General features: G+C 36.3%; 1 protein-coding gene across 3 annotated transcripts in view; it reads right to left on the bottom strand.

Moving 5' to 3' along the window:
• LOC131430232 (short-chain dehydrogenase/reductase family 16C member 6) overlaps positions 1-19,967 on the bottom strand; it is an 83,743-nt gene that overhangs the window by 808 nt on the left and 62,968 nt on the right. For all 3 annotated transcript variants that reach the window (XM_058595012.1, XM_058595011.1, XM_058595010.1), the window contains 4 exons: positions 13,572-13,682; positions 13,081-13,206; positions 12,852-12,973; positions 43-159 (listed from right to left, as the gene is read on the bottom strand). In XM_058595012.1, coding sequence (XP_058450995.1) covers positions 43-159; positions 12,852-12,973; positions 13,081-13,206; positions 13,572-13,682 — 476 coding nt within the window. The remainder of the gene's footprint in view (positions 1-42; positions 160-12,851; positions 12,974-13,080; positions 13,207-13,571; positions 13,683-19,967) is intronic.

Genomic DNA, 19,967 nt, shown 5'->3' on the forward strand with positions numbered 1-19,967 from the left:
GTAACATTGCACAGTTCTGTGTTCCTGTGTTCGACGGTATACCATTTGATGGCCAGCATTAAGTGAAGGTATCCTGGTATTATGATATATTTCTCGTTTCGTCGAACGGCATCAATGATTTTGTCGGCCACGTCGTTGGAGTCAAGCGTCGGGACCCACCTAGAAGTAAGAGAATGTTGTGTTTTAATTATTAAACAATTAACGTTCGAGCGACAACGGTTCTCGCGAAACTGATGGGTCTCTAAATCTAGAAATAACTACTACTGAAATCAAATTGTTCAGAAATACATGTTTGAGTAATGATTATTGTTCACGCATTTTAACATGATCAACTTAATATCTGAACGAGAGAAATTTACTCTACCTCGGGATTGTTTCGATGAAATAAACATTTAAGCAGCTGGAATCGAGGTGTTTTAATTCACCACCTATAAAAAATTACACTTTGAGTGAAATGACGATCTTTCAACCTGAAACACTTGCATCATCTCTAGGACAATCCGTTAGCATTCTTCAACGGACATTTTAATCTACCAATCTCTTTGTCACGAAATGATTCCGAGACACTATTTCAGTCATTTTCTGCTTGCGCTTTTCGATAGCCCAATGTTTCTTGGATTGAGGTTCAAAAAGGGGTCCAATTTCTGTTATCACGATACCATGTGCCTCTTGACTGTACAGACAACTGTCCAAATCGGTCCAATAACGTACAGAGCCTTTGTGTGCTGCTTAAATCGCTCATTCAGACACTCTCCTTCCTTCCTTCCACCCTTAGATTTACCTTGATCAAAAAGTTCCTGGAATCACCACTGTGTGGCGCTTTCAGTCACTCGATTAGATTTGTTTAGGTTGTCACATCTGTCATTGATATTCAATCAAATTTAATTCAGCTTTATACCTGGATATTTGTAAAAGTTACACGGTATTGAGTACATCTGCGATTGGGCGTGTCCTTGATTTTGTACAATTTTCAAAATGGAATTGAATTTGAAATAACGAGTTTGCATTAAATTTTGCGTTTAAAACGGTTTCAAATGTGCGACAACATTGCAAATGCAGAAGAGTGTTTCGGCAACTATACTCCGAAGAAAACAGTCGTTTATCAGTGGCACGAATGTTTCAGAAGTGGCCGTGAGTCTGTCAATGATGATGAGAGAAGCGGTAGACCATCGGCATCGAGAACCAACGGAAACATAAACAAAATCAAAGAATGGATGACCGTAGACCGCAAATTGACTATTAGAGAGATGGCAGAGGAGTTATGAGACGTTTTCGTGAAGCAATTCGTCGAAATGCCATCATTATCCGTGATCATTTGGCTAAAACGAAATGAATACATTCCTGCAACCACCGAATTTACTCGATTTGGCTCCCTGCGACTTTTTCCTATTAGGTCGACTCAAGAAACTGCTCCATGGAACGCGTTCCGAAACCCGAGATGAGATTATGGAACAATCGAGATGGCTCTGATGGCCATACCAAAAACTGAATATAAAAAATGTTTTGAGGCTTGGATCAAGCGCTGGCATAATGGAGAGTACTTTGAAGGGGACAATATCAATTTTGATGAATAATTTTGAATTTTTAATTTTGTGAATAAATTCCGTAAACTTTTTGATCAAGGTAGTAACCCAAGTAGCACGTTAAGTTGCTGTCCTGTATTTTTTACAGATTGTGTAATTTATCAATTAGTTCATATTACTATTGTAGTAACTGTTGTGTTGGTAAAAGCGCAATTTTTCTGTGTTGTGCAACATATCGTTAAGTTCTTCCGTTGTCACGAACAACAATTATTGTGCAACTGATACAAAAACTCATGCATCGACCCCATTGCAAATGCAGCAATTAAATCAGCGAAAAAGAATTGTGAAACTACAACGTAATGTAAACAAGAATCGATTTGATGTTTACAAAAACATAGAAAACATAATTTCTAATGAATAAGTTTCACATTTGATTTTCAATACTGTGTAAATCCGTGTTCTGCAGAATCATCCAACACGTTCTGTGTGTCATTTAATCTTACCTCTGACCTTAAATAGAACCAATAATCGAATGACAGTATTTTCACATCCTAACAAACGATTGCTGTGATGATGCACCGATTAATGGCGGTCATCGAATGTGTATACCACGTGATCACGTGGTATCGCAATATGAATGATAATTTACAACCACACATCCTCTCCCATCTCCAAATAAAGATTATGCTATGGATTATTGATCTGTTTCTTTTTCAAGTAGAAGCAATGGTTCGTTTGATTCTATTAGCCATTGCATTTCCTTGCGGAATAATTCCTTAGTCATATTACTATCATAGTTAGTTCCGTTATCATAAAGTCATGTACATACTTTCCAATCTCACCAGCAGTCGGTTTTGATCGAACATCATTAGCGGACGTCCCGATCTGCTTTCGAACACTTAGCGGTCCTACCGATCCGCTTTCGAACGCTTAGCGGTCGTCCCGATCCGCTTTCGAACGCTTAGCGGTCGTCCCGATCCGCTTTCGAACGCTTAGCGGTCGTCCCGATCCGCTTTCGAACGCTTAGCGGTCGTCTCGATCCGCCTACAAACGCTTAGCGGTCGTCCCGATCCGCTTTCGAACGGTTAGCGATTGTCTCGACCGCACCAAAACAGTCCACGGCTGTCCCAGTCTGTGCTTACAAACATCGTTAGCGGTCGTTCCGATCCGCTTTTGAACGATTAACGGTCGTCCCGACCCGCACTAAAGCAGTCCACGGCCGTCCCGGTCCGTGCGTACCAACATTGTTAGCGATCGTCCCGATCCACATCACAGTCTACGGCCGTCCCGGTCCGCTATTATCAACATCGTTAGCGGTCGTCCCGATCCGCTTTAAAACGGAACTGTCATTCGATTATTGGTTCTATTTAAGGTCAGAGGTAAGATTAAATGACACACAGAACGTGTTGGATGATTCTGCAGAACACGGATTTACACAAATACAACTGCCCATACCACAAACATGAAACTTTAAAAATATTCTGCACATAAATAAATGGTAATACTACATATTGCAGAATTGATCTTTTATGTTTTAGTAAATAGAAAATCGACAACGAACTGCATTTTTATGGTAAAACATGTCTTCGTACGCCTGAAATTTTCAAGCGCCTTTGAATGTATGTGTTTTGATGATTTCTCACCTATTTCTATGCAAATAATCAGAGCTTAAAATTGTCACACATTCTCAATGAAAGAAACCATTTCAGCAGTCTCATTTTCAATGTTTTACTGTCTCATTCGCAAATGACCGAGACCAGAACAAACGAAGAGAGACGAAGCATTTTAGTTTCTCATCGAAAAAATGAGAGAGCATAATTGCCAACGTCACTCTTTCCTCTATGACAAGACGAAACCAAACTAACGTCTTCAGGTAGCAACAGCAGAATTGAAATTTTCATTCTTGCATCGGTGTATTGAAAATATGTGACGCTTGGCTATAAAAAGTGACTAAAATATGGCAAATCGAAGTAATTACATCCCAGAACTTCTTTGGAAACCAAAACTACTACAAATTCGAGCACCAACAGTTAAAACTTATTGTGAAACCTTTTTCTGTCGTTTTCAATTCTCACAGCTTTGGTTGAATATCGACACTGAATACTATAGGATTTTCACTGAAAACTGCAAATGACTGAAAGGGCAAATGAAAGAAAAAACACAATTTTGAAACTACTTTCCCGTTTATGTCATTGACTGGACATGGATTTCGTTCTCAAAGTTTGCAAGCGAAACTGAGAGTGACAATAATTTCTTGTCATTTTCGTTTATTTTTCAGTCAATGAAAATGACTTTTATTAGCTCTGCAAATAATAATCTATTCTTTTCAATGAATATGATCGGAATTGTGTTCAAAATATGTATAATAAAGCTATCAAACATTCATACACCTTTCCAGACGATTTTAATCATATTGACGTTTCAATTAATCTGAAAAATCTTGAAATGAATTGTTCTTCAATATTTTCCAATATGGCATCGAGGGTAACAGTGTGTTGAAAAGAAAATGGTTCACCCAACGTAATGATTTATTTTATCTAAATAAATGGAAATATAAAAATGTAAATATTGTGAAGAGAAATTTTTGTTTTTATTTTTATCAGAATAGTTGTTTTTATTTTAATCAAACTAGTTGACTAAAACAACAATACAGTATAGTCATTTATCTTAGTAAACCCGACATTTGTGATACGCACTGTAGGTTTTATTTTGGTGAGCTCATGTGCTTTAGTTGCAAAAACAAGTTGCTCAAGCGGTAATATATCACTATAACAGTAACTATGATGAACTTAACTTTTCGTTCAATATCTTTGAAAAGTGTTGTCAGGCCCGTTTATGTTTTTCGCGAGATGAGAGCTGAACACAAATTATCTGATTGATTTTTATTTTCATTACGTATGTAATGCTGTATTTGTGAAACTTTTATGATAATATTCTTGTGTCGGCAAGTTTTGCGTTCATTTCAAGCAGATAAATCTGGTACAACTTATTTGCAAGTTTTGAATTGTTTTTCTAAAACTGAAGAAAACTGCACACACTGACCTGAAATTTCATGAGGGAGCCAAGACTATGCGGACTCGGCTTACTGCGAGGTTTTCAATTCGGCTTATCAGTTTTTGCCTTGCGGAAAGCATAATATCACTGTCACAAGAGATATACAGCCATTTCGGCATATATTAAGTCCGATACAATTATGACAGCCATTTGGAAAATTTCTGATAAGTTGAACAATTGTTTTATACCGTTTTCGTTCTAGAACCTACACGCGGGCGACTCTGACTCCGAGTAAAACGAACACTTGGTACGCGCCCTAAACAACAACTCATATAAAAAAAACAAACTCACAAGGATGCGTGCTGCGACCCGAGAAAATTTTCAGAGCGAAACTACGCGCTTTGAGTCCGAACTAGAGCGACCCCAGGTTGCTAAAACAAACTCATCAAAAGTTTTTTTGGCGACTATGGGTCAGCTCTCGGGCTCCTCTGATCAATAAACGAAAACGGTATTAGTTACTTCGTTTTTACATGACGATGTGAAAATTTTGGCAGAGCTTCTATAACTACTAGTGCAACGTGGGCAAGTTTGTGATTTGTCTACACAATTGTTTTAGATATACTTAAAATTATTCTACAGTGATTTTTTCGGTATTATCGTGAAACTTAACAGATATAAGTTGCACAACCGATTTTAATATATTTAAAAATCTTTTTGAACATATCTAACATAAAAAACAATTCTAAAACAATTGTAGAACCTCTTGAAATTTCAATAAGTTACATTTGCTACTTGGGAACTCGTGTTTCAGTAATTCTTTCCTGTTTCGATGTCTGATAGCAATAAAATCTGGCATGCCAAGAACGCTATTCTTGTATTTGCGATTCATGGGGTAGCGGATCATGTCGCCAAGAGCTGTTTCGTCGAATAGGTCAATTCGCCAAAAGGTTCTACTTGCCAAACGAATTATGCAACTGAAAATAGAGCACAAAAAACCGCTTAATGTGATAATGTTATAATTCTGAATCTTGCGGTGTCTTAAAAATAGCGGCTATTTTACTACCCAACGTTTCGACTGCTATGTATGTTCTTCATTTTAATGTTTCTCGTCTGAAAATCGTGTACTCTCCAAGATCATCTTTGAAAATGACTTTGGGTAGAGAACAGTGGTCAAACAGTCGATCTTTTGCATACAAACCTGTAACCACCTCGTATGGCCGGTCTACGTAATGCTAGGTTTCATTTTTGGCTTTCCTGCATTGATGCTTACTTAGCTCGATTGACGCGATTGGTCAAAGCAACTATGGATAGAGTGATGTGCTACGTCCGAGTATCTGGGACGCTCTCAAGTCCCTTCGAATCTCGGAGAGGGCTACGTCAAGGTGATGGACTTTCTTGTATCTTGTTCAATATTGCCCTGGAAGGTGTGATTCGAAGAGCGAGGATCGACACGAGTGGCACGATCTTCCGAAAGTCCGTACAACTTTTTGGCTTCGCTGACGATATTGATATTATGACACGTAACCTTGAGAAGATGACGGAAACCTACATCGCACTGAAAGCTGAAGCTAGGCGTATCGGACTGGGCATAAAAGCGTTGAAAACAAAAAACATGAGAGGAAGAGGCTCAAGAGAAGAAACACTACGTCTCCCACCACGAATATTGATAGTTGGTGACGATATCGAGGTGGTTGACGAATTTGTGTATTTGGGCTCACTGGTGACCGCCGACAACGACACCAGCAGAGAAATACAGAGACGTATTTTGGCAGGGAATCGTGTGTACTTTGGACTCAGAAAAACCCTTCGATCGAGAAAAGTACACCACCGCACGAAATTGACCACCTACAAAACGCTCATTAGATCGGTTGTTATCTATGGCCACGAGACCTGGACTATGTTGGCAGAGGACCATCGCGCCCTCGGTGTTTTTGAAAGAAATTTGCTGAGAATCATCTATGGCGGAGTGCAGATGGAAGATGGAACGTGGAGACGGTGTATGAATCACGAATTGCAACAGTTGCTAGGGGAACCACCCATCGTACGGACAGGTAAAATCGGACGTCTACGATGGACTGGGCATGTCATAAGGATGTCGGACGACAGTCCAGTGAAAATGGTTCTTGAATCTAATCCGACTGGAACAAGAAGAAAAGGAACGCAACGAGCAAGGTGGATCGTTCAAGTGGAGGGTGATCTCAGAAGCGTCCGTGCCTTGAGTGGCTGGCGACGAGCAGTCATGGACCGAGTTATGTGGAGACGTATTTTGGATACAGCAAAGGACACCCCAGGCCTATAGCTGTTAGGTAAGGTAAGTAAGGCATTATAAATAAAAAAGGGTCTTTTCGATTTGCACGTGGGATAACCTGGTCACTTGTAGTATTCTTTTTTTTTGTGTGTTGATTTTCCTAGAAATTACGTTCAACAGTTTTCCGGATCCACAATTCAGGAGGAAGAAAATGTTTGTAACAGCCTTTTATTTAAGAGCTGTAATGCCGTTGGGACGAACAGTCAGTCTCAAAGAAACCATCTTTGTATAGAGGTGGTATTATGGTGACCCTTATTATTAGGGTAAATCAAAAATTATGTTCCCACTGTGTTGAGACAGAGGATAGCACGGACAAATTGTAGAGCAACGTATACCAAGCATCTTTGCTGGATACGCCATAGTGATATTTCTAACAATTTTAATTTCATCAGCCATGAAGCCATCATTTCAATCATGAAACTAAGGATTTTCCTTAGTAAGTTGTTTTCTAGTTTATTCATTTTTAATTTTTCGCTTTTTGTGCCTTTAAACAGTTTATTTTTGTGTTTATTAAAACAATTTTCTTCGCGCTGGTAAGTAGCACTTTTTGAATTGAAGTTTTTAGCAAAACTAGTTCAAAAACAGGTTATTTTGAAACTGCTACATTTAAATTTGAGGCAAATGTGACAAGTTGTAGAATTTGGGGTGCTTATTATTTTTTAAATTGTGTTTAAACATTGTGTTTCAGCTTTATGATATAGAAAGGTTATGTAATTACTGTGAAAACCAATGGTTAAATTGAGGTCCGAAAGATCGAGCCTCATCTACCATTCGAATCAGTTCGTTGAGTTTAGAAAATGTATGTATGTGTGTGTATGTATTTAACATTTCTGAGCACTCAATTCCCACAGAGGTGGCTGAACCGATTATCACAAATTTCGATTCAAATGAAAGGTTTTGTAATCCCATACAAAGTTTCTAAACTTTATTTATTCGAATTCGATTTCCGGTTCCGGAATTATATGGTGATAAGTGCAAAAATGAACAGAAAACATGTGCACTAACTAAAAGATGAACGATTTCCACTCTAAGACTAAAATACAAGGTTTTGAAATTGATTTTCCCAGATTTTATATTTATAGGATTTAGTGGTTAGAGTAAAACTTTTGATTTCAAGAGTGTGATGATCATGTAAAGAGCTTGAAAATTGTTCATGAATTTCTCTAGTTTGAAATATTGTTTTCAGATGTCCAATGTCATTTCAGTTATATCGATCGCTAGTTTTCGGTTCAGGATGTACCGGAAAAGGTGATAAATAAGTCTAAACTGGAATTCCTCAGAACTAGTGAGGCCGATTTTAGCAAATTTATCGCACTGAACTTTAATTAGGTTTGTATTTTATCCGATGCTTAAAAATTTCAAACGTCATTTAAAGTAGCGATGCAAATAATATAAAAACTTTTCGGAACAATACTAAACACTATTCCAGTGTGCTTTTAGTTAGTTTATGGCCAATCGAACCTGCTTTGACTGTACCAATTCCCAGTTTCCGGTATTCCCAAACGATGCTCTACGATTTCTCAAAGACGGCTGAGTCGCAATTATTTTAGTTCAATTCCTGTGAAAATTTTTTTGAATGAGTTGTAACAAAAGGCATCCATCATATATAACAGAATTATAATCGCGATTTAAAAATTACTCGATAAGAAAAACCACTGTGATTTGAACCGAAAATCATCAGATCACAAAGAGCGTCCGTGTATTGATTGAACCGCAGAAGGACATAGTGGCTTCTGGGATAAATAAAACATGTAAACTCATACAGTTACCAGTCTTATGAAAGCGGCCAATGAAAATTGCACGCGAAATATGTAAATCTCATTAGCATCATCATTAAAAGTCATGAAAGAAAATACATTTTTATGTATGGTAAAGTTTACGGTACATAGAAAATTGATTGAAAACTAACTTATTCTTTATAAATTTAAATCGGAAATTTATGTGACATTCAATAGAAAATTATGTCATATTCAAGTCAACATTGAAGTTCCGTTACAATTAATTTTCAGATAGATATGTTCAGTAGATTTACATAGACACATAAATTTTAGATTTGGAAAATCGCAAAACAATTGCTTTAAATCTGGAACACTCATGGCAGTTCAACATGAACTCCTATGCACTGGTGAGTAAAAGACGAAACGTAAAAAAATATAATAAACGTATTTTTTGCATTGCTCGACTATATTCACACAGCACCAACAAACCATGTAAATTAACGTCTCGATAGGTGAACTTAAAAGGAGAGTTCAATAGATTTTAATTCACAAGCCAAAGAATGTTAATATATATATATATATATCATGTCTTTAATTTCACAGTTAATTTACTTGAATCTGACATCCAATCTGACTGGAAATTCAAATTTAAATATTAAGTAATGTGATATCCAATCATTACTCCAAAGAATACTTTGATTTACGTCATGTATAATTTTCAATTTTTGCCTTCCCCATATAGAAAGTCTATGCAATCACTGTGAAAAACTTTTGAGCCGAGTACGTAAAATATCTGTGTGTGTATGTAACAAAAAATGTGCATTTGATGGTTGAACCGATTTTCACAAACTTAGATTCAAATATAAGATTCCCTACCTCTATAGTATTTTACTCATATCAAACTTCCGGTTAGGGAATAACGGGATAAAATGTGCATCAAAATTAAGAAAATCTGCATCCGATTTCCGGTTCCGGAGTTACGGTAGAAAATGTGTAATCTCATCCAATTTTTACAAGCTTAGGTTCAAATAAAAGGTCTTACAATCCTATACTGCCCATGCTTGCATATCAGTCCCATATGGAAAATCGGCATGTCGAGAAAAAGACGATCAAAAGTTTATTTCTGAATTTTTTGATTTATTGTGCTATTTAATGCTAAATCATGGTATTATTACATGAAATATCTGTAATACACCTTTGCTATTCCAATATTGCAACAAATGAAATTATTGAAATTTGCACTGAATGGGACTGATATGCGGGTATGGGCAGTATATAACCCTACCAAATTTCTTCCAGACAGACTAAATATAAAAATTTCATTTCCAGGAGCGTGGTTTTATACATGACTCGGAAATCAAACCAAATACTTTTAAATAGCCGAATAATTTATTTAAAGGCAAGTATGGTTAGTTGATGACCAAATACATTGATTTAGGGTGTACCAGATTATCGTTCCTGGTTCCGGAAATACCGGAAAAGTGCACGTGTGTTGGGCTGAAAAGTACCAGGCCTAACACATAGATGGCGCTAGTTTTATTCTAGTAACTTTTTTCAGTTAACACTAACCTTTAAAAGACAGCTGTGGAAATGTCATGATATTCTATTCATTAGTTTGTGAGTTATTGTGCTAGGAGTGACGCTACTTTTATTATTTTAAGAACAATGGATAAAAAACAATATCGTGTTTTAATTTTACACTGCTTCTTGATGGGAAAAAATATCGTTCAAGCAAAGCATTGGCTTGAAAAGTATTATAAAGAATTCGCTTCATCAGAAACAAAAATAAAACGTTGATTTCCTGCCAAATGATACAGAACGCAGTGGACGTCCAAATGAGGCGGGATACCAGAAAATATAAAAAAAATCCACAACATTGTTTTGAATGATCGAAAAGTGAAGTTGCGTGAGTTAGCTGACATCGTAAAGATATCAAAAGAGCGTTTTGGCTTTATATTTCATGGACATTTGACTATGAGAAAGTTCTGTTCAAAGTGGGTACCGCGTTTGCTCACTGTTGACCAAAAACGAGAACGTGTTAAATGTAACAAACCGGAATTTTTGCATCGATAATGGATGAAACATGGATTCATCACTTCACTCCTGAATCTGAGTGGACAGCAACTGGTGAATCGCGTCCATAGTGCCCGAAAGCACAACAATCGGCTGGAAAGGTTATGGCTTCGGTATTTTGGGAAGTGCGTGGTTTAACATTTATCGACTATCTTGAGAAAGGAAATACCATTAACAGTTAATATTACATAGCGTTATTGGCAGGGCTTGCAAATTGAAGCAACGAATATTAACAAAAGGGTTTAACCATCTGTGCTATTCACACACATTCGTATGTCAGGTAGAATTCACAGCGCAACCCAAGCAAGGAGAGCTGCTTCGTTCGTTCATTAGTTTATGAATATGCCCGCTTGCTGAGATCTATGCTTCATGAGGTTAGCATTTGATGAATGGTTCTCATATTGTAGATGTCTATGAGGAAACTAGATTCATAACTTTTAGTTCCGATGAATATTAATTTAAAGAACATTGCTTTTAGTGTTTCTAGGATATATACACAGTGTAAACTGCCAAGAAACAAATAGATCGTTTTGAAAATGGGCTCAAATGCAAAATTTCTGCTATAAAATATTTAAAGTATATTTGAAATACAATCAAATTTGATTTTGGAATGCGAACATTATGTTAAAAATGATTTCTATAAACCTACACTTTAAAAATAAACCGTAAACATTGCCTATATGGCTTTGATTCACGTCTTCTAGCACGCCGCGAAGTAAGGTTTTCTTTTTCGTACAATACTAACGAGAGCGAACCCTTCATTTCATTACATTGTCATGGATTGCTTAGTTCATGTGTTAACTGAGACTGAGAGCACAGACAATTTACTTGGCAAAAAGAATTGGTCTGCTCAGTAGCATATATTCTCACGCATCCAGTTTCTCTCTAGTATAGGTCTCTCATTCAGCTATGTCAAGCAAAGTGTTCACAGCAGAAGGCTGAAATTGCAAAGAAACGACCGCATATGTCAAACAAAAAAATTGGTTTCATCAAGACAACGCACCGCATCTCAAGTCAATCAAAACAATGGCAAAACTACATGAATTGAGATTCGAATTGATCCCACATCCATCGTATTCGCCAGATTTGGCTCCCAGCGACTGCTGGCTCGCCTGTAAGAAATTTCGCAGGAATAAAGAGGTTATCGCTGAAACCGACGCCTATTTTAACGCAAAAGATAAATCGTTATACAAAAGTGGTATTGGAACGTTAGAGCGTCGCTGGAATGATTGCGTTGCTCTTGATGAAGTTGATGAATAAAGTTAATATTGAACCAAAAAAAATCGTGTTCCTTTTGCTAGGCCCGGAACTCTTCAGCTCATGTATTAAAAACCGAAAATCACTCATATTTTCTCTGAAACGGCCAAACCGATCTTCGCAAACTCAGATTTAAATAAAATGTATTATGTTTTCATAAGTTGGTGCAGAATTTTATCCAGATCTAGCATCCGGGTAATGTTTATGCATGTGCAACCTGTCATATAGAAAAATAATTCAAAAACGTAAAAATTCTTTTCAATCTTGTTCATTTGGGTTAAACTATTTCAATTTATAGATTATGCTAGATGTTGGCCAAACAAACCGATTTCAGCTATATCGGTTTCCAGCTTGCGGTTCCGAAAGTACCGGAAATAGTAGTCGAAAACTTGAAAAACGGAACTCTCTTCATTCTCTCAGAAACAGTTTAGTCGATTTTCACAAACTTATACTCAATTAAAAGGGTCTACGTTTATAAAAAAGTTTGGTGCTTTCGACCTTTGTTTTGTTTTTACTTCCGGTTCCGGAACAGCATGGTGAGATATGTTTAAAATTTAAAAACCGATATTTAGAGCGAAAATGTACGAAGAATGCTTATTTTTTTGGGTCAAAACGGTTAAAACGTTGAAAAGGTTATGCTAATGTATGCCCAAACAAATATTTCTGTTCTGGTTGAATTTTCGAAGAAAATTGTTTTAAAGAATCCTTTAGTAATATTAATTAAAACATGACTTGTATGAAAAATGCACCACTAGATGGAATTAAACTGGTTTTTTAAGAGTGTACAACCTGCTCTATGTTATTTGTCAGGTGTTTTTTCATTGTCGCATTTAGTTGATAATATTTGCAGTAGCTGTACTATTTCAATTTTTTTATTACGTTGAGCTAGTTTTTTTTGTATTGAGAGTGTAGATGTGGAAAATTCTTTAGATTTATAACAAAACTAAAAACACGATCCAATATTTACGTCAGACTTACCTTGAATTCACATCATCAAACATTCCGGTGGCTTGAATGAAGTAGGGACAGATCACCGTCGTGAAAACACCGTGCGCTCCCATGTACTCCAGCTCTATCCGCAAAGCCTCATCGAAACCAACCTAAATTTGGAAAAAAACGAATATACCGAACCGAGACGGCTCCCGATTAGTAAGCAAATCCACGCACGGAGTTTGCATTCTGATTAACTGCCGGACGCAGAACCTACCGCCGCAAATTTACTCGAACAGTAGTCCACCAGTTTGGAGATACCGACGTGACCCGCAAGTGAAGCGATCGTCACAATGTGGCCATGATCGCGCTCCAACATCGACGGCAGGAAGGCTTTGGTCGTCTATTGGGACAAACAACGAAAAAAAAAGAAAAAAATTATAGGAATGCGGAAGAAAGTCAAACGATTACTGACGACAATAAGTGATAAGACTTGAAGGTAAAAAAAATCGAATTTGATTGGAATTCTTTAGACACACGTGTAATGTGGCCCTCGGAGACAGAACAACTTCAACGTCGAACAAGCGACCAAAAAGGGATCGTGTGTGGACAGGAAGTCAGTCACTTGGAATTCAATACTCGACGCAAATAAGTCACACTTTGAGCAAGCAGAATTGACAGAAGAAAAAAAAACTAAATTTACCATTGTCCAGTACCGGTCGATCTTCGGATGGGGAAGACTTTGACGGTTCGTAAGATACTACTTACCCAAAAGTGCGCAATAATGTTCACGTTGAAGGAACGCTCGATTAGATGATCTGGGGTGTCGAGTAGCGCTCGTCCCGAAACAACGCCCGCGTTGTTGAACAGCAGCGATACCTGATGAGAGAATGAATAGGCAAAAAGTTTAATCGGTGTCGGCATTACAAACGCTAATTAAGTGTGTGATGAAAAACGAAAACTAGAGATTCGACGTTGTAAGACGCATTTTAAAGATTATTTTTGATATTGAAAAAAAAAATTCAGACTATCATTTTACAAATAAGTTTCAAATTTTTTTTTTGATTTTGTCCTGTTGAATATTTCAACATCAGCTTTGTTTGTGAAAAATTATAATCTATAGAGATTGAAATAATAATATTACCCAAGCAAGACACCGGTAATTATGCAATCACGACGAGAATAGAGTACGGAATGACTAAGCAATTTTATTTGATAGCAAAAACAAGCAATCTAAACTTCGTTTGGTTAAGGTGAAGGTCTTTGAGGGTTTGTATAAGTGATTGTGTACAATCATTTTTTTTCACGACTGCCCATACGATGCGAGGTTATTAAAATACTTACAAATGAAAATTTTGAATTGATCCTCGTGTTGCTGATTCTATGCTATTCCAAATTCCTGTTTAGGTTTTTCACATGTTCATGATGAAGAGAACTTAGGGAATCGTAAAGCGTCCGAACGAAAATTTCATCGTATTCAGTAGTAAATTCTAACATTTTAACGGAGTATCAAAGCTTTGCCATGATGGAGCATCGACTAATATTGATATTCTCAGTAGTGATATTCTTTTCTTTGTAGCTCTACTTACCACTGTTTAAATAGTAGAACTAGCACTCGCCTAGAATATTCTTTACCTCGTTGTCAATACTAAACGCACTAGAAGTGGGCATAACAATTCATTTCAAGCATCCATGAGTATTTTTTTTTTACAAAAGATGGTCAAAAACAGGTACAAATCCCATAAAACTGTCTGAACAATTCTTCTACTGCAAACTAGACTTGTTAAATTGTGGGCATATAAACTAAATTCAACACTTCTGGCTCCCTGTTCCTGTTCCGGAAGCACCGAAAGTAGTGAAGGAAAACTCCAAAAGTAAAACTCACTTCGATTTCTCAGCGATGCTTGAACCGATTTTCACAAATCTTGGTTTAAATTAAAACTCACATTGTCTCAAAAGCTACTGGGCGATAAGTGTCAAAATTTTCAAACCGTCACACAGTGGTCCAAAACTGGAAAAAGACGGTCAAAAGTCTGTACTGACTTTCACTGATTTTTAAGAGCTAACGTGTCTTCGAAGAAGTTTTACAAGATTATATTACGCTTCTTTTGAAAGTGGCACCTTAATTTTTGTTAAGAGGGTAGCACCAATTTCGAAAAAAAAATTTTTTTTTCTATCTTATTTTGAAGAAAAAAACATATGAAGTATTTTTTCTGAAGATATAAATAGTGTAAAAAAAATATTTTTTGAGATATATTCACTTTATTTTTGAAACATTTTTTTGGATTTATCTACGTAGAATCTACCTCTATTACCTAAGTATCTACTAAAAAGTGCGCATAAACATGCTTATGCTTGCACGATCAACTTAAGCCAATTGTTGGGATTTTTATTTTGTTTACTTTTTGACAATTAACAATATTATAAAAAATCTAAGTGGAACTCGATGCAATTTTTTAGGCCTTTTCAAAGTGGGTTTTTAATATTGAAAATCCGAAAAATTATCAAAAGTTCAACACATATTAAAAAAATGGACAAATGTTTTCCAATCAAAATATGAAAAAGTATTGCAAAAATTGAGTTATCGCGAAGCAATACGTTTTTTAAGATGATATATTGATCGTGCGACGCTCACTTAGAGATGTGCGAAGCAGATCATACTGGTGAGAAGCTCCGAACCGATCAGCTCACTGATGGGAATCGATTCAATGTATCAGCTCATCAGCTCATTTAAATAGAACTAAGGTTTGTTTTGAGCGCCGTTTTTCTTTCATATGCATGATCGAAATCATTGATGCACAAAGAACAATGCTATGGGAACTAACTTATTTGCGAATTATTATTATGTCATATTTGAGAATATCTGCAAAAGTGGCATCCCTGAATGTACCTCAGCCTACTGAGTGAGAGGTAAGATTTCTTATTGACAACGGCTCATTCATTCTGTTAAAGAAAGATAAACACACATTTGGAAAAACGAACAAAAGCTCATGCACACATTTCTTCTCATTTAAGCCCTTGGCATCTTAGAGCTTAAGCAGTATGCCTTAAACATTATATTATTGAATAAAAAAAATTCTTCTCATTAATAACTCGCTCTTCTAGAGCCGAAAATCTGTTCAGCTTGTAGCTTTCCGTTTCTGGTTTCAGCATGGCCATAGTGAAAATGAGTCACACGAATATTCGAATATTCAGGATATTCTTATTATAAAATGGATTGGATTAGGAATATAATTTCCTGAAAGTATTGTAAAAGTTTGCTGCATTAAGTTGCGTATTTCGCTTCGGTACAAGGTTTCCTTGGTAAAAATAGGTAAAATGATGCATAACTTTTTCAGAAAAGAATAAACCTATGCACAATTATTCAAAAAAAAAATATGTGAAAAAAATATCTTGAAACAAGTTATGATTTGAGGGGTTGTCATAATTCAATAACTAAAACTAACTTTGGAATGGCCTAAAAAAAAGTTCCATCGAGTTCCACTTAGAATTTTTGTTATAGTATTGAGCATATCTTTTCCTACAAATTTTGTAAAAATCAGCTGCATAAAGTTGCATATTTCGCTTCGGTGTAAGGTTTTATCATTGGTAAAAAAAAAGGTAAAATGTTGTATAACTTTGCCAGGAAACAACAAACCTATGCACTACCTTCAACAAAAATATGGGATTTTTTATTTTTTACAATTATTCTAAACAAAGTATGCATAAAAAAATAACTTGAAATTATGAATAAAAAATTGATTTTAAAGGGGTTGCCATAAAAACGCTTTATATATTCGAAACGGTGCGACCTACACTTTTGGTATATTTGACAAAGTAAATTATTTTTAATAGTTCTAAGAGTTTGTCGAAAAAAAAATTTTTCTATCTCTTCAGAAAAAAAAGTTATGGTTATATTTTTTGTCAAAGTGGGCCATGAACAATTAGGGATAGAATCAAATTACGCGGTATATATTTGTAAATAATTTCTTAAGGCAACTAAAGGGTGATTTTTTAAGAGCTTGAGAACTTTTTTAAACAATAAAACGCATAAAATTTGCAAAATCTCATCGGTTCTTTATTTTAAACGTTAGATTGGTACATGACATTTACTTTTTGAAGATAATTTCATCTGCCACAACGTCGAATTTTCAGTGAATGGGCCCTAGAAAAGTTGGCAGAAAATCCGCTTTTTTATCGACAAATTTTGTTCAGCGATGAGGCTCATTTCTGGTTGAATGGCTACGTAAATAAGCAAAATTGCCGCATTTGGAGTGAAGAGCAACCAGAAGCCGTTCAAGAACTGCCCATGCATCCCGAAAAATGCACTGTTTGGTGTGGTTTGTACGCTGGTGGAATCATTGGACCGTATTTTTTCAAAGATGCTGTTGGACGCAACGTTACAGTGAATGGCGATCGCTATCGTTCGATGCTAACAAACTTTTTGTTGCCAAAAATGGAAGAACTGAACTTGGTTGACATGTGGTTTCAACAAGATGGCGCTACATGCCACACAGCTCGCGATTCTATGGCCATTTTGAGGGAAAACTTCGGAGAACAATTCATCTCAAGAAATGGACCGGTAAGTTGGCCACCAAGATCATGCGATTTGACGCCTTTAGACTATTTTTTGTGGGGCTACGTCAAGTCTAAAGTCTACAGAAATAAGCCAGTAACTATTCCAGCTTTGGAAGACAACATTTCCGAAGAAATTCGGGCTATTCCGGCCGAAATGCTCGAAAAAGTTGCCCAAAATTGGACTTTCCGAATGGACCACCTAAGACGCTGCCGCGGTCAACATTTAAATGAAGTTATCTTCAAACAGTAAATGTCATGTACCAATCTAACGTTTAAAATAAAGAACCGATGAGATTTTGCAAATTTTATGCGTTTTATTGTTTAAAAAAGTTCTCAAGCTCTTAAAAAATCACCCTTTATATGCTTTAAAATAACGGTTTGGCAGCTACTGATTTATGTCCACGTTTTCATTGATTCGAACCACTGTGTGACGATGCAAAACTGGTACGTGCGGTACGGAAGAAGAAGAAGACACTACCGGCTTTGGTCCGTTCGCAGCGTGCTTTGTTCAATTTCGTAAAGCGTGCAGGGTTGCCACATTTAAATCTATATTTTTCAGGTGAAAAATATGTAAATTTTTTATTTCATTTGTACCTACTTGTTAGTGTTATTACAAAATCATGATAGCGATGCTTTGCTATAAAAGAACACTTATTACCTTTCTCAAATAGAAAGTTTATGCAATCACTTGAAAAATTGACTAGATGGCTAATTGTTCTATATCATTTGACACAGTTCATCAAGCTGAGCAGTTTATGTGCCTGTGTGTGTATGTGTGTGAGTATGTGTCAAATAATGTCATTCATAAAATAAAAAATATCATAGTCCCATAGGTTGCTATTGAATTTCATCATGCTTTCATAGGGTAAAGTGTGTTTAAAATCACACACCGTCATTTAGAGCGACGATGCAAAGAAGGGTAAAATTTTTCTAGATTTGGCTCAAAACTGATTCAATTTGTAGGCTTCATTAGTTACGTAATAAACGAACCGACTTCGGCTATATTGGTTCCAAGTTCAAAAACACTAAAACGAGACTCACTCAATTCGCTCAGAGATGATTTAATCGATTTCCACAAACTTAGACTAAAATAAAAGTTCCTATAGTCTCATAGGTTGCTGTTTGATTTCATCCGAGTCCGACTTCCGGTTCCAGATCTATAGGGTAAAGTGTGTTTAATCATTTAATGCGACGACGCAAAATAAAGAAAAATTCTAATAACTTGACATAACTGTTTACAAATCGAAAAGGTTATGTTAGCCCATATCAAAAGAATTATTTTATTTAAGATTACCCAATTAATTATTTTATTCAAGATTGAAAGAAAAAATCTTGACAGAATCTTCCTGTGATATTTTTGAAAATATAAGTAATATAAGAAAGGCATCATTACACCACTAGGTGGATTAAGAAAGGGTTTTTTTCTGGGTGGTTTTACGAACTCTGATTAACCTGAGAATTCTCTGAATGAGAAATCTACGGTACTTCTATATTTGGTATTATTGGAACATGCACCATGATTTCGGAACATGTACGCATGTTGCACGTGAATACTACTGAAAATTCTATCAAAATGCTTTCTTCCGTGACATACTTGGCATGTGTAGTCGTATATATGGCCTTTGGTAACAACAAGCGCTAAACTAACAACCCTTGCTATTCTTTAGTCGATATACTTTCGGAACTGTTCGACGCCAGTACTGATTAATCAAGTCTGGGGCTACAAGAATAGGCACTCTGAAGGATGGTTTATCAACCCAAAGAATTCACTTGATTCCGATCTGTAACGGAGTAGTAACCAAAGAATGTAGCTCAAGTTATTTTACTTAATTACGAAAAAATAATAGTTGCCATCATGCACTTCAGGAAAAATTCGTTATTTGTATCAGATAGGGTAACAGAGACAGTGCGGTGAAATTTCATTTTCAATCGAATAATATAAAATGAAAATGAAATTTATGGCCGCTGACCGTCAGCGTATCCCTGCTAATTCATTTGACTTTTGCTGCCATTTTCAAGTGAAGCTCTCAGAATTCATCGTCAGTTGAATAATCGTACCTAGTCATTTGAAGTTTTGCTTGCTCAGTTTCAAGTGCCAAGTATTATAGCTGCTTCAGTGTCTTCGCTCTTGGTAGTAAGCAGATTCGAACGAATAGAATTATAAATGGAGTAAAGTATTAAAAATGAAAACTGAAGGAGGAAACAATTAATTTATGTGTATTCTGTGATTGACATTTCAGCTATCTGATTAGTCTTTCATCTATTATCTTGAACCAATTCGAATGTTTACATGAACTTCATTTGAAGGCCGCTCTCGCACTATTGAAAGAGATATTTTGTTACTTCAAGAGATCAACTGACGGTAATTAAACTGAGCCTCGACTGAAGAGAAACGAGTGATGAACTGAATGCTGCTCGTTCGGGCCGTCAGCAAACATTGTGTGTGTCAGAGAGCGAAGTTTACTGCAGTGGAGAGGTCGTCAATGTGTTCCACATTCAGTTTCAAATGAATTGAATGAAGTTTTACTGCACTGAACAGAGGTATTTTGGCCCACTTTAGGATTGATTTTATTTTGGCCCACTTTGTAAAAATATCCACCAAATGTT

Source organism: Malaya genurostris, chromosome 2, assembly GCF_030247185.1.
Source record: "Malaya genurostris strain Urasoe2022 chromosome 2, Malgen_1.1, whole genome shotgun sequence".
Lineage (NCBI taxonomy): Eukaryota > Metazoa > Arthropoda > Insecta > Diptera > Culicidae > Malaya > Malaya genurostris.